The sequence below is a fragment of the Callorhinus ursinus genome, unplaced genomic scaffold, assembly GCF_003265705.2.
Source record: "Callorhinus ursinus isolate GAN/ISIS: 27379988/994484 unplaced genomic scaffold, GSC_fseal_2.0 scaffold28, whole genome shotgun sequence".
In the NCBI taxonomy this organism is placed as follows: domain Eukaryota; kingdom Metazoa; phylum Chordata; class Mammalia; order Carnivora; family Otariidae; genus Callorhinus; species Callorhinus ursinus.
This window is the reverse complement of record NW_027397090.1, coordinates 11,485,614-11,499,476: the sequence shown is the minus strand read 5'-3', so window position 1 is coordinate 11,499,476 and position 13,863 is coordinate 11,485,614. Positions and strand designations below refer to the sequence as shown.

Genomic DNA, 13,863 nt, shown 5'->3' with positions numbered 1-13,863 from the left:
CCACTTAATATGAGGTAACTAGTGTAGTCAAATTCATAGAGACAGAAAGTAGAATGATGGTTTCCAGGAGCAGTGGGGAGGAGGGAGTTATTGTGTAAGGAGTTCAGAGTGTCAGTTTTGCAAGATAAAGAGTCCTGGAGATGGATGGTGGTGATGGTTGCACAACAGTGTGAATATATTTAATATCAATGAACTGTACCCTTAAAAATGGTTACAATGGTAAATGTTATGTGATGTGTATTTTACCACAGTTAAAAAAAAAAAAAACATTTTTTAACCAAACTAAAAGATCTTCTAGTTTTAATAAAGGAGAGAGGGAAGCAATCTGTCTTCTTTAGGACTATGCCTAGGCCTTGTCCTACTTTTTTCTGCCACCAAAGGGTTAAAAAAGGATTTTCTTTCAATTGCCTTTTTTTTTTAGAATAGTTTTAGGCTCAGGGCAAAATTAAGAGAAAGGTACAGTGATTTCCCATATTCCCCCCCAATCCCAACACACACACAGCGTCCCCCCAGTAACAAATCTCCCACCAGAGAGGTACATGAGTTACAAGTGATGAACCTCCACTGATGCTTCATAATCACCAAAGCCCATTTTACAGTATGATTCCCTCTGAATGTTGTATAGTCTGCGGGTTTGGAGGCAAATGTTTTTTCAATTATTCACATATATTAAATTATTTATGATAACTCCATTGCATTAGAACTCAAAATCCACAGAAGAGTATATTAAATGTGCACTGAAATAACAGAAATGTAAACATTTGCTACTCAAAGTGTGGGCTGGAGACCAGCAACACCAGTATCCCCTGGGGTTTTTAGAAAAGCAGAATCTCAGGCCCTTCCCCAGACCTACAGAAAATCAGAATCTGCATTTATCAAGATCCCCAGGTGACTGACTGTCCTTTCAAGTTTGGGAAGCACTGTTGTAAACTATCCATGACTACAAACTGAGCAAAAAATCATAATGTTTGACCGGTTGAGATGGAAGGAAAATGTGTCATTAAAGCTGCATTATTTTACTGTGAGTTAAATGGAGGAAAAGGTCCATGTTTTATTCTTCTCTGCATTCTTAAAAATAATGAAAGCCAATCCATTTATTGCCTTGAACATAGAAAATGCTTAAACTGAACCACAAGTTTGATTTGATATGTCGATGACAGTGTTCTTGGAAGATTCTACAGAATCAAACAGCTTTGATCAAAGTGAAATGATGAGAAGACACAACAAGCCAAGCACTGATATTGGAGTGGCTGATGGTAGGTTTGAAATCCCAAGAACTCATCATTATAGCAGAACGGATGCAGGATATAATAATATTTATATGATTTTAAGTACTGATCCTTATAAATGTTGAAGAAGAATAAAATTCTGGTCACTGGTGGGGGACCTGGGTGGCTCAGTCGGTTAAGCATCTGACTCTTGGTTTGGGCTCGGGTCATGATCTTAAGTTTCTGAGACAAGAGCCTTGTGTGGAGCCCCCCCTTGAGCCCCATGTCACGCCTGCATAGGGCTCCACGCTCAGTGGGGAGTCTGCTGCTTTCCCTCTGCCCTCCCCCACTCACATGCTGGCTCTCTCTCTCTCTCAAATAAAAATAAATAAATCTTTAAAAAAAATTCTGGTCACTGGTATGTGAGGAAAACCACTAATACCCACAACCAACTGGATTCACTTAACGGGACTAAAATGATAGAGGACAGAAAAGATGTCCCAAAATGTTCACTGAACACAAAAGGGAAAAAAACTGACCCATATAAGTATTTGAATTATTAAAATAGAGTAAGAAAGAGAGGAAATCCATGTTTGGATTAAGAAGGGCTTCTCCATGGGATTTTTTTTCCCCTTGGGATTTTTTTCCCATGGGCTTATTCTGATGTGTTTCCCACATCACCTCTGCGGTTCTTAGGTTGAACGCTAAGTTTACACTTCACACTGGACACAAAAACGTAAATTCCTGATAAGAAGATAAAAATTAACAACTATATAGATAAAACAAAGATGATTGGAGGAGCAGGAGGGGTGAATGAAGTTAGATTCTGTCCCAGACACCAGGGCATTCGTGGCTGGAAAACATATTTCCACTTAATGATGATAATCTCCGTCACTGTGAGCTCGGTCCTTTTTCATTTTCTTTCCCTCTGGCAAACTTCCATTTGCTCTGGCTTTTGCAATAGTAAGAATAAGTAAATTTGACTCAATCAAACCAAATATTATTTTACAAGAACAAACTGGAAATCAATCTAAGGCCTGGCTTGTTGTTTTTGAAATCAATTCTAATTTTAAGCAACAATTCAGAGAACCCCTGGAGGTTTACATGAGCTCATCAGTAGCAAAATCATTTTTAAGTAATTTTAAATGTTTTCCAGAGCAAGAAAGAAACTCTTTAAACTGCCAAACCTCTTGGCACACTCCACATGCCCCAATGAGTGGGTTTTTTTTTTTTTTTAAGATTTCATTTATTTATTTGACAAAGAGAGACACAGCGAGAGAGGGAATACAAGCGGGGGGGAGTGGGAGAGGAAGAAGCAGTCCTCCTGCTGAGCAGGGAGCCCGATGCGGGGCTCGATCCCAGGACCCCAGGATCACGACCTGAGCCGAAGGCAGACGCTTAACGACTGAGCCACCCAGGCACCCCCCAACGAGTGTTCTTGTTCCCCAAGTGAGAGGAGAATTGGAAGCGACAACTGACTCCATTGCAAAACTAAAGGTGGGATGTTTGGCTCCTGATTTTCTGGGTTGAAATGACATAAGGCATCTTAGAACTTCACTTGGGGTCCACAGATGAGGTCTTCAGAGATAAATTTAATACTGTCATAAATGTCTTACTCTCACTTTACCAATCACATAGAACAATAGTTATTAACATTTTATTGAGTAAAACTATAGGGTAATAATGAACTCAAAAATGGGGGGAGTGGGGTTAAGACTCAAGAAGTCAACCTCATGCTGTGATAAATATCTGCAGGCTTAGGCAACTGTCAGCTGAAGCAATTTGAATAGTGATTTTTGTTTAAAGCTACACTGAAAGCCTTTGGCACTGGTGACAATGTGGGAGCGTCAAGCTGATCCCCGCACACCAACGGGTCATGACTGTGCCCGCCTCTCAATGTCTGCTGTCACCAGTCCTTAGGAAACAGTGAAATAACAGAGCTGAGAGGAGTTCAACCATACACTCTCATGGTTTGAACCGACTGCACCTGACAAGTGAACCAGCTCTGTGACCCAATGCCACCTAGAAATCATAGAAAGTTCAACCTAGGAAGGAAGCTTGAGGCCCCAAATACACATCTCGTCAGGAAAGGAAACCAGGACTCAGAAAGCTAAAACACATCCGTCCCGAGAACTCAGGTCATCATCTAAATAAGATCCTAAACTTGATTTTCCCGCAAATTAATTCCCCTTTGTCCAATCACGTAAAATTATGATTCTAGAGACGTGCAAACCTGTTCTATGTTCTCCTTAAAGCTATTTTTGCCTCAGTCTTGAACAGCTAAATTTACATGCCCTCTAAAATGCAAAACTAAGGCACTATAAGGTATCTCCCGTGGCCCCCAGTGACCACTGAGAGCACTTGAAACTACACAGAATCACAGAAAAATACAGAATATATTTCATGGACACTGGTTTTTCATGTAGACAGAGATAACTAGGTGCTTCTGCAAATATTGGGTCTTTTAGAAGACAGTGTCAACTTTATTGCTTTTTGAAACGCTGTGTAAAGCACAGAACTTTACAGTTTGCACATAAGCAATTTCCATCTTTAAGTTTAAATATATTTATGGAAGAAAAAGTACATGCATATGAATAGATATAATTTTTTAAATCATCACCATTTACATTAGAAATTTCTTTATACAAACATCTTAGCTTTTTTCTTTAAAAAAAAAAAATTAGCAACTGGTAAGACCCCTCTGAGATGGCAGAAAATCCAGCTTTCTGTGTAAGCAGCCTTTCACTGAGAGATGTGAGTGATGGCAGATGAAGGCCTCTTAAGAATAGACTCAACAGAAAATGACAGCGGTTCATTCACAGAGAGTTTTGTTCCAACTTGTTTGGCTACGAAAAGGTCTTTGGCATATCTGTCTATTGTAAATGTGTACTTCTGGTTCTCCTTGACTAAACACTCTCTGTGTTTCTTAGGGCCCTCTTCAAAGGCCTCTTTGACAAATGGTGTTTTCAACCCAGGACCTGATTTGTCATTCAGAGTTTGCTGGAATAATGAGTGGAATGGATTATGTTTAAGTGGCAGAGGGTGCCTGGTGCTTTCTTTGCTGATCTTGGTTAAGATGTGCCCTTGAGCTGCCAGGGAGTCCGAGTCAACAATGGGAGAGAAATTCCGTCTGGGTGGGGAGAATGCAGACCTCTCGGGGACAGCCTGGTGACCCTGAAGGTCACCTCTTGCGGTCGGGACCTCCGGAGCGTGAGGCAGAAGCAGCGAGCCTTCTAGTTTGGGGGGCATCACGTCATGTTCTGCCACAAGTCCATCCTGGACTTGCACCCCCTTCAAGTCCCAGCTGGCCCCAGGCTTCAGGGCTTGAACCGAAGTGGTGGTGTTTAGCAGGCACTGCTGATAGAGAAGAGTGTCACTGATGGGGCCACACTTGGGCCAAACTAAAAATCTCGAGGACAAGGGATACTGTCTGTAAGTCGTGGCCACACTGACATTGGAAGAAATGAGTTCCATATTCCCAGACCCTGAATACTGCATGGTTAGATCAAGGCAGGTGGGCAGAAAATTGCAGAAGTCTTTGTTTGGCGGTTCCACTGGGGTGGGGCTATAGGCGCTTTTGTAGGAGTTATATTCAGGTCCGTGCACCATGCGGTTGGGCAGGAACAAGGCAGCAGCTTGGGATGCTTCCAACATCTCCCTCTCTTTATATTCTCTCTCCAGCATAATGTTCTCCAACTCTTTATCAGCAAAGGCCCGCCTTTTCCGCATCCGGTCACTTACTGGGGGAGGTAGGGGTAAGCTCCCTCCCACGTAAGTCTCGGCTGGAATGGGGCGGTAGCCTAAAATAAGCAAGCATCGCACAGGAAAAGAGATTAACATCTAGGGAAGACAAATCTGGAAACCGAGAAGGCAACAGAAACACTGCAAGTCAGCAGAACAAGAACAATTCACAGTTCCAAAACATTCATTTTTTATACAGAAAGCAAAAGTATAGGCTAGGTTTAAAATGGGTCTCTTTGGGGAGCAGGAGAGCCATATTGTAACTTTCTGTTATTGTTGTTTCGTCATTAGGGGTGTGTTTGTTTACCTTTACAGGCAAACTTCACTGGTTGAAAATGTAATACACTTCCCAGGCTCCTACACATTAAGAGACAAATCTGCTCATCTTGCTTCAGTCAACGCTTTCTCACTATCCGTGTCATCTTTCTTCATTTTTAAAAGAGATCTCTATTCCTAAAGCTGATGGCATGGCTATTTTCTAAAGATGGTTCATTATATACACATTGTTACAGGTGTAGAAAAATCCAAGAAGAACTAGGGAAAAAGGGAAAGTTACAGCAGATTAGTGGGGAGAAAAAGAGAAGAGAGACTTAAGGAAACAGAGAAACACAGAAAATTGAAAAGAGCTGTTAACTAGTCCAACAGACTCTGCCGTGATTTAACCAGGCCCTCCCCCAGGCTGGAGGTGGGAACAAGCAAACAACAGTAAAGGCAGAGGAGAGGAGACCAGCAGCTATATTGAAAAGAACTGATCTAAAACATTTTTCCCAAATTCTGATCATGTTGGCCAGATACCAAAATGGTTGAACAAGCAAACATTACAATATAAAGTCAGTGCACATTTTATGAATAAGGACAAAGTTAAAAAAAAAAAAAAAAACGACGACAATTAGCATGGCATAAATAGAATTCCTGGCAGCATAAAATACTTTGAGTATTTCACTAATGCCAAGCACTGGCTGCTCTCAAATTTGTTTGAAGAATCCATTGTGATGTTTGTGTTTACATAGTGACAAACCCATCGTCCTCATTTGCAAATAAAATAAAATTTGAAAATTAATGTTTCCAGGTCTATGGTAGGTTTTGCCAGGATGTTATTTACTTGAATTTACTCTTCCATTTAGCCCTCCCACTCCTCAGGGTTGCTTTGGCACCGTTTCAATCTATCCGTGTGGTCCCTATGGCTATAAATCTGTTTACCCAGTTTGCAACCAAATTCATTAACATGAGAAACCATTCTAAGGTCAGAAGTATACAGGACAGGGTGAGACTATGAACAAGCTTTAAAACCTGTGTAGAACCAACGCAATTCAGAAGCCACATAAAAAAAAAAAAAAAAACGGAATTCAAATATCTACTTAAAACAAAAAAACAAAAAAACCTGCTGTTCAACCTGAATCTTATGAAGGGACAGTGATTAGAACAAATATAAATTTTCCTTTATTTACATTGTGAAAGGTGACCAATGTATTATTTATCAGACCAATAGATAAATCCCATCGCCAGTGTTGCTTTTAAAAATCAGCAATATTTTAAGAAAAATTCATGTATCTCCAGGCTTTAGAGAAAATGAAAACATGGTAGAGAGACAGAATTCACGCTGTTCAAATTCAACGTCAACCTCCACTTCTCTCCTGTGATTCAAAACCTCTTCCAGATTCTACAATCTTGACTGTCAGAAATGGTAAACTGAGATGTGAATAACCACAATTATGTAGCTAATCCACGGAGGAATACAGTACCATGAAAAAGAGTGGTATTAGAGGTTGGATCAGCCAGACTAGAGGTCTTTATCAGTGTGGGTAGCTGTTCACCTCCTTATTTGACTTATTCTAGATCCAAGGACAACCAAAGAATTTTTTTAAAATTTATTTCCTGGGGCGCCTGGGTGGCTCAGGCCTTAAGCGTCTGCCTTGGGCTCAGGTCCTGATCCCAGGGTCCTGGGATCGAGCCAAGCCCCTCCTCGGGCTCCCTGCTCAGCGGGAAGCCTGCTTCTCCCTCTCACACTCCCCCTGCCTGTGTTCCCTCTCTCACTATGTCTGTCTCTGTCAATAAATAAACAAAATCTTTTTTAAAAAAATGTATTTCCTTCTTCACGATCAGGTGGCAGTGGATCTTTGCACATCCCTCATGCTAGGGCAAATTTCAAATGCACTCCATGTTAACCCCTTAACTATTAAGCAGACAACAACTATTAAGCAGACAGCAGAATTATCGGTGACGAAAACCTCAGGAGGTATGTGAGATCCATTTTCCCACATACTGATTTCTTCCCCAGAGCAAAACTTCCTAATAAAAAGCACCCTCCCCTCAGACTGCTCCTTCACAGGTTAATAAAAATGCCATATGTGTGAATAATGGGAATCCCTCAGAACTTGGTTTAAAAGGCTGAAGGATAATTCTGCATTGCTTTACCTTCTAAAATGCTTTTGGCCAGCAAACTGGGTGCCCTGACTTGCCTCTGATACACAGCTTTGCGCTCGAAATTATTCTGCTTCCCAGAAAGCCCCTTCTTGTCCTGTAAATACAAGAAACAAAATCAACAATGCTCTAAAAGAAATTGTGGGACAGGAAGGAGTAGGAAGGGTTATCAGCAACCCCCCCAAATGTATTTATTTTCCCAACCCATGTCAAAAAATGACTCTAAACAAATTTACACCAGCACCCCTTAATTCCTGGGCAACAAGCTGGAAGCTCTGTCTGAAGCCGCCAACTTCAGTTGATGGGGAGTGGGGCAGATTTTCTCTAGGGCCACTTTGCTAGAGTCACCCCAGATTCATCCCGCAGCCAGAAGTTAGGGGACATCCCACAGGAAGGCAAAATCCACAGCGGAGACCATAGGAGCCAGGCCCCGAAGGAGAGCCGTGGAGGATAACTGTGTCCCAGGCACCCAGACGTAGGGCCAAAGGTGCCCATGGCCTGCCACTGAGCAGTGAGGTGGAGCTGGTTTCTTCTCGCAGTAGGGCAGGTGCGATGGGGCGCAGGGGGTTGAAGGAGAAGTATGAGGGTACCGGTCTCACAAACTCTCCCGAGCCTGGCCCAAAACACTGGGAGACTGGGATACAGGCAGGCTAGCAAAACCCTCACAGGTCTCCTGGGACAGAGAAACAAGGGGAAACCCGACTTGGCTCCCTCCCTCACCGCCAGGTCCGTGGTATTCTGGGCCCTTCCACGCCCGCGAGGGACCCAGGAGACCGCGGCGAAACGCACCGCAGGCGGGAGCAGGCCCAGCCCAGGGCCAAGGCCACCTGGGGCATCTAGCGCACACTCTCCCGGGCCTTGGGAAATTTTCCAGTAGGGTCCCTGCCTTCTGTGTGTATGGTGATCCACTCCCCACTCCCTCCTCGCCAAAAAGTAAAAGCAAAAACCTTCCCATGCCCTGAATCTGGGAGAAGGGACCCCGCGCAGCCTCCCTCGCTCTGAGCTCTCCGTGCGCAGGAACACAAGGAAACGCGAAATCCTAAATTCAAGAAGAGCCTCACCCTTAAAGAAAACCCTGGCTCTCACAACTGGAGCCCCACGGTGCGAGGCAGCAGGGAGCCCTCCACCGGCTCAAAGATCAGAAGCTTCTGGCTTCATGGCCTTGGGCTGCAGGCACCTAACGTCCCAGGCCGTTTTGGTCTCATCTGTAAAATGGGCAGCACGTTCTGCCTCTCTTAAGTGGGCCGCGACAGCCGAAGCGCGGAGCGCACACCCCGCTGCGTGGTTCTTTGCCCGAGGTCCCGCACTAGAACACAGCGATGGACGACAGAAGTGGTGCACTGCGGCAACCGCTGTTCTCCTCCTGCCCCCAGCACCACCAAAATAAACTTTAACATATAAAAGATTAAAAGAAAAAACGTCTTTCCCACAAAGTTCCGAGCCACTTTCAGGGCCTCTCCGCCTGCTTTTCTTTTCGGCCAAGCTCCCCCGGCGATGCCCGCGGCCTCCACTCCACCCCGCCCCGACTCCGCAGGCCACGGTGAGGAGAGAAGCGTCCTGACCACCCTTCCCTGCAAGCGCCTGGCGCCGCGGCCCTGGGCCCGGGGCCCGGGAGCGGCCGCGTCCCTCCCCGCGCCCGACCCCCACGGCGGCCCGGGTCTCCCGGCGAGGCGCGACCCGGGGCCCGGCGGGTACGCACCTCGGTGGCCTGCTGCCTCCGGAGCGCCACCTGGGCGGCCATGACGCGCTGGCGCTCCACCACCAGCAGGCAGTTGGCGCACTGGCAGTCGCGCCAGCGGCAGAAGCGCTTGTGGCCCTTGAGGCAGGACACCACGCCGTGGTTGCGGCAGCGCGCGCACTTCGGGGTGCGGCTGAGCTTGCGCGGCTCCGCGCCGCCGCCCGCGTTCGCGCCGCGCTCCGGCGGCCCGGCCTGCGGCGGCGAGGCCCGCGGCGCGGGGGTTGGCCCCGGCGGTGGTCCCCGCTGCTGCCCCGGCCGGCCCGGCGCCCCGGGGGACGCGCCCGCGTCCAGGCCGTCGCCCTCGTCCTCCGCGTCGTCGTCGTCGTCCTCGTCCTCCTCGTCTTCGCCGTCCCCGTCGGCCGACGGCGGGCTGGGCCCGGGCGGCGTAGGCGGCGGCGGCCCGCGGCCGTCCTCCTCCAGCTCCAGGCTCTCCACGTCGATCTCCCAGTCTCCGGCCGCCGGGCCCGCTGCCGGCCGGCCTGCCATGGCGCACTGCTTCTCGCTCCGGCCTACGCTCAGTCTCCTGCGCTCTGCGGAGACACCAAAGACCCCAAGACGCACCCACCGCCGTCAGGCACCGACCCCCGGCCTTGGGCCCCAAGCTCCTGGTCTGTCGCCCCTGGCCCCTTGAGGAGCCCGGTCTCTACACGTCCCTCACATCTGCACCACAGTGCCTTTCTTGTATCTTTAGGGTCCCCAGAAATCCCCAACCCAACAAGGGTTTTATCTATTGATTCTAAGTGCTCTATGAGCACCTGACCTTTAACCACAGACCTCTCTGGCTTTACACCCGCTTCTGGGACAAGTCCCTAGGTAACGCACGGCTCTCACACACAAAAGTATTGTGTCCAACTAGACCGGCCTAGGCTACTTGTCAGGCTTCCCCACACCCAACTAGCAAGGCCATGATGAATAGGAAAACGTCGATGGGAGAGTCATTTTCCTTTAGATCACAGGGGCCTTTCAGACCCAGCGAAGTACCATCCTACGCCTCTCAAGCGTCTTTCATCCTCTTACACCACCACGAGGACCCCTTTTTGAGCTTGGAAAGCTCCTTTCATGCCCCCCAACCCCAGCAAATAATCAACTGAAAACCAGAATTTTTCTCCTGTCAGAGCCCCATAAGGACACTGGGCATGGAGCTGCAGATGTCCTTCCAGCCTCAGTAGTGCTTGAGCCGCGCAGGGCTGAGCTGCACGGTCTCCGTATACATCGGGCAGGGTTTGCACTTAAAGGCAAGACATGCAAGTAAAATAGAAAAGATAAGAAAAGGTGATTTTGCCCTCCCTGACACCCGGAACAACATCACAGCACTCACCAAGACTCTGAGGCCCAAGCTAGCGGCCGAGGCAAAAAGATATCCAGCCTTGGGACCTGGCTCTTGGGCTGCTGGCTGTGCTTGCAAAAAGAAATCGGGGTCGCCACACCCTGCCACGAAATCTGGGGCTGATAGCTGGAGGCCTGGAGCCCAGTGGATGGGGAGTAGGGGAGAAGGGTGGAGAAGATGAATCAAGTCCTCAGCGGCCTCGCCCCGCACATCCCGGACTCTGCAAAGTTCTAATCGGTCCCTTGCCCCGGGCGCTTCACCTCGCTGAAGCTGCTTTCGGCTTCCTCGGACCCAGTCTGGGCGGGAAGGTTGGGCCGCCCTGGCCTGGCTCAGATCTCGGGCTCTCGGGGCGGGCGGGTGCACGCAGTAGCGTGCGGCGCAGCGCCCCTGGCTGCAATAGCCAGCCTCTGCTCCCTTTCCTAGTATTATCGGCTCTGGGCCCCGAGCTCCGCGCCCTCTAATTGGACGGTTGTCAGGCGGTGTGCACGCTGATTGGCCGAGGCGCGCCGGCCTGGTGCTCTCCGCCCCCTCGCGGCCGTCGCGCCCCTCCCTTCCGCGCTCCTTCCGAAAATCCTCCCGCGCAGCGTTCGGTGCAGCGGGGTCGTCTGTCCCAACGTTAAACCCGAAGTGTGACAGCGTCTGCTGGGGTGAAGTCGCCATTTATCTCGCGGACTATAGGAAACAAGCAGAAACATCCTCTTAACGAATCGCGCTGTTCACAAGAGAAGGTAATGGTCAAGGCAGCTGTCAGAAAGACTGGTGTTGGTCTCTACGTTATCAGCATCTCCGGTATTTCCGCGACTCAATAACCCAAACTTGGGCGCGGAAGTGGGGCCTCTCTGATCGGGGGCACAGCGGCATCCTACTTTCTCCTGCAAGACTAAATCAGTGGTTACCTGGCACCACCAGAGCGCCAGGTTGACGGACAAATGATCTGTAGATATTTTTGTGCCTAGCGCCCCTCATCCTTGAAATGCAAAGTAGTTCCTCATTAACTTTCATCAACCCCGCGAGGCAGGCAGGTCGCCAAGTCACCCACGTCACTTACGTTTCTCTCCGATGTCAATTACTGTTAGTTGATGGGGGGGGACGGAAATACATGCCATTAAGAGATTTAGGTGCAATATATTCACTCTAAGCATGTTTTTAAACGAAGCTTTTTTTTTTTTTAAGGATGACTTTTTTAGTGTGCATGGACGTATTTATAAAGAGAAAGACTTTCTACCGTCTGCATCAGAAATCCCTTACGCAAATGTTTAATAACAGTTAAGTTTTCAACAGGTTGAATTAGTCCCCTATTTCAACGTTACATTTTATTTCTTGAAAATCACTTAGACGCATTTCTAGTAACACCGTTAAATAATCAGTGCCTCTCGGATCGGTTTAGGAGAGATTGGGAAATTGAGTGCCACTGCACTGAGCACATAGTAGGCCTGCGATAAATATGTGTTAAAAGAAGGAAATTGCTGAACTGGTTCTAACGTCTCTTTTCTCGGAGCCCATGGAAAGAAGTTAACCAAGTTCTGAGCAGTGGAAAGGGGGCAGTGTAGGGATTACTGTGAAAGTAACGAGATCGGCCGGCGGGACGCGCAGGTATTCTCAAGCCTTTGGCAGAGTTGCAAAGCTCTTTCCTGGTAACCAGACACTGGGATTTCCCTTCGTGCGGGTGCTTCTCCCCGGAGCCTCTCGCGATGTCCAGCGGAGGAAGCACAGAAACAGTCCTAATTATTGCGGTAAGCGGCTGCTCAGTTGCTCTGGGCGTCTCAGAAGGTAAATTGGAAGCTGTGCACGCTCAGACACGGGACAAAGCGTCACGCAGACCCTTCGTGCCTCTCGCTTGGCCCCACTAATAACACCAGTGATTTTTCTTACCTTTTTCGTAGTTTCTTATACTCGTCGAGGTGCATTTGTTCACCTACGTTAGAGCGTTTGGATTCTCAACCACAGCAGAAATGTGTTATTTTCCCCATTTTTTCCCAAAGACGACACTGAGGTTCAAAGAGGAGCCCTGGGTCACGCAGTGGTCGCTGGGAGAGCAATGGACTGGTCGGCCCCTTCTCTGAAGTCTCAGAAACTTCGCTCCCAACCACAAAGACTCACAATGGGTCCCCATTTTTTTTTTAAATTTTATTCCCAGGCTCCCCGTCTGATTTTTGTACCTGGCGTTATGAGCAACCCTCCTGTAACAGGACACAACACGTTTGTATCAACTCTTCTGCGTCTATTCTTCCAGCTACATTTCTGCTTTTGCAAACACGCATTTCAGTGCTTCTCCCCTGCGACGTGAAAGTGAACGACAAACCTCTACCAGGGCTGGCCGCGTGTGCGCATGGTTGTCACCCTGGGCTTTTATTTCATTTATTGCTTTTGCGGGGGAAGATATGAAATCATTAGCCCTTCACTAGTTATTCTGAATATTAAGAAACAAAATCAAGAAAGTAGGTTGGCTAGTGTGGGGTAATAGATTGAGGGGAAGGGGAACCGGGAAGGAACGGGAGGGCAAAGGGGCACTGAGTGGCAATTTCCTAAACAGAAAATAAACCAGACAGCCAGCCCTTGAACTAGTTGGAGTTGTAAAAGCTGCTACAAAGGAGGAAACAAGAGGGATTTGTGTACAGTAAACCATGCGGTCAAAACTAGGGCAGGAGATGGGGGCTGGGGGTGTGGGAGGTAGTAGAACCCAAGGACAGTGGTGCCGGCTCCTGGGACTCAGAGCAAACCGAGAGAGCAAGGTCCTGAGAACGTGGGTCGTCGGCTGGACCGGCCTCTCCTGCCGGGACGCGGGGAAGGCGGCGTTCTCCCGCTTGCCAAGGGGATTGGGCCCGCAGATTTCAGGTGGGTGGGCCCAGAGCCGCTCCCTTCTCAGCACTCCCCCACCCCTAGCAGAAACCGACAAGACAGCCCCACTGCTTCCTCCATACCTCCCAGCCCAACTCCGCCGGTCCCCCTCTACCCCACCCCCCACCTGTCCTACCACCTTCCCGGCACACCATCTGCCACTGGGAGGCCTGCAGCTGTAATCCCGATCCAGTTGAATTACACTGCATTCCCTGGCCCCGAATGCCCCCCTGAGTATCACAATTCCAACAATCGCTTAGAAGTGAGGTATGTGGGAAGGGAGTGGGGAAAGGGCTGTTTTTATCTTGGGGTGAACTTCAGGAAGTCTGAGGAACTCCGATATTAAACAAGAAATTATCTCCATTTTTCTGGGGAAATGAAAAAGGAATGAATCTAAGGTTACACAAACTTATTTAAACTTGCAGAAGCCAAAGGAGTCAGAGAGCCTGGGCTGTAGACGTCTTGTTCCACTGACCACGTGATCTCGGTCAATTCTATTTCTGCGCCTCAGTGGTCTCATCTGCCCGATGGGAAGAGTGGCCTTCCTCCGTGTAGTCTTCACTTCGTAGGAACTGTTCAACGAACGTTCG

General features: G+C 48.2%; 1 protein-coding gene across 2 annotated transcripts; it reads right to left on the bottom strand.

Moving 5' to 3' along the window:
- Positions 1-2,507: 2,507 nt before the first annotated feature.
- Positions 2,508-10,818, bottom strand: DMRT2 (doublesex and mab-3 related transcription factor 2). Of its 2 annotated transcripts, XM_073878111.1 has the most exons (4): positions 10,427-10,818; positions 9,070-9,638; positions 7,365-7,467; positions 2,508-5,008 (listed from the first exon to the last, which is right to left on the bottom strand). In XM_073878111.1, exons 2-4 carry the CDS (start codon positions 9,592-9,594, stop codon positions 3,951-3,953), a joined length of 1,686 nt encoding a protein of 561 aa, XP_073734212.1. In that variant the 5' UTR covers positions 9,595-9,638; positions 10,427-10,818; the 3' UTR covers positions 2,508-3,950. The 2 variants fall into 2 exon arrangements, with proteins under 2 accessions (XP_073734212.1, XP_025747142.1); XM_025891357.2 differs by lacking the exon at positions 10,427-10,818 and having other exon boundaries at positions 9,070-9,686.
- Positions 10,819-13,863: the final 3,045 nt, after the last annotated feature.

Coding starts and splice junctions, on each gene's coding strand:
- DMRT2 (XM_073878111.1), bottom strand. CDS start 9,594: ATGGCAGGCCGGCCGGCAGCGGGCCCGGCGGCCGGAGACTGGGAGATC. Junction 7,468..9,069: donor GGAGGCAGCAGGCCACCGAG/GTGCGTACCCGC, acceptor TTGTATTTACAG/GACAAGAAGGGGCTTTCTGG. Junction 5,009..7,364: donor GGCCAAAAGCATTTTAGAAG/GTAAAGCAATGC, acceptor TGCTTATTTTAG/GCTACCGCCCCATTCCAGCC.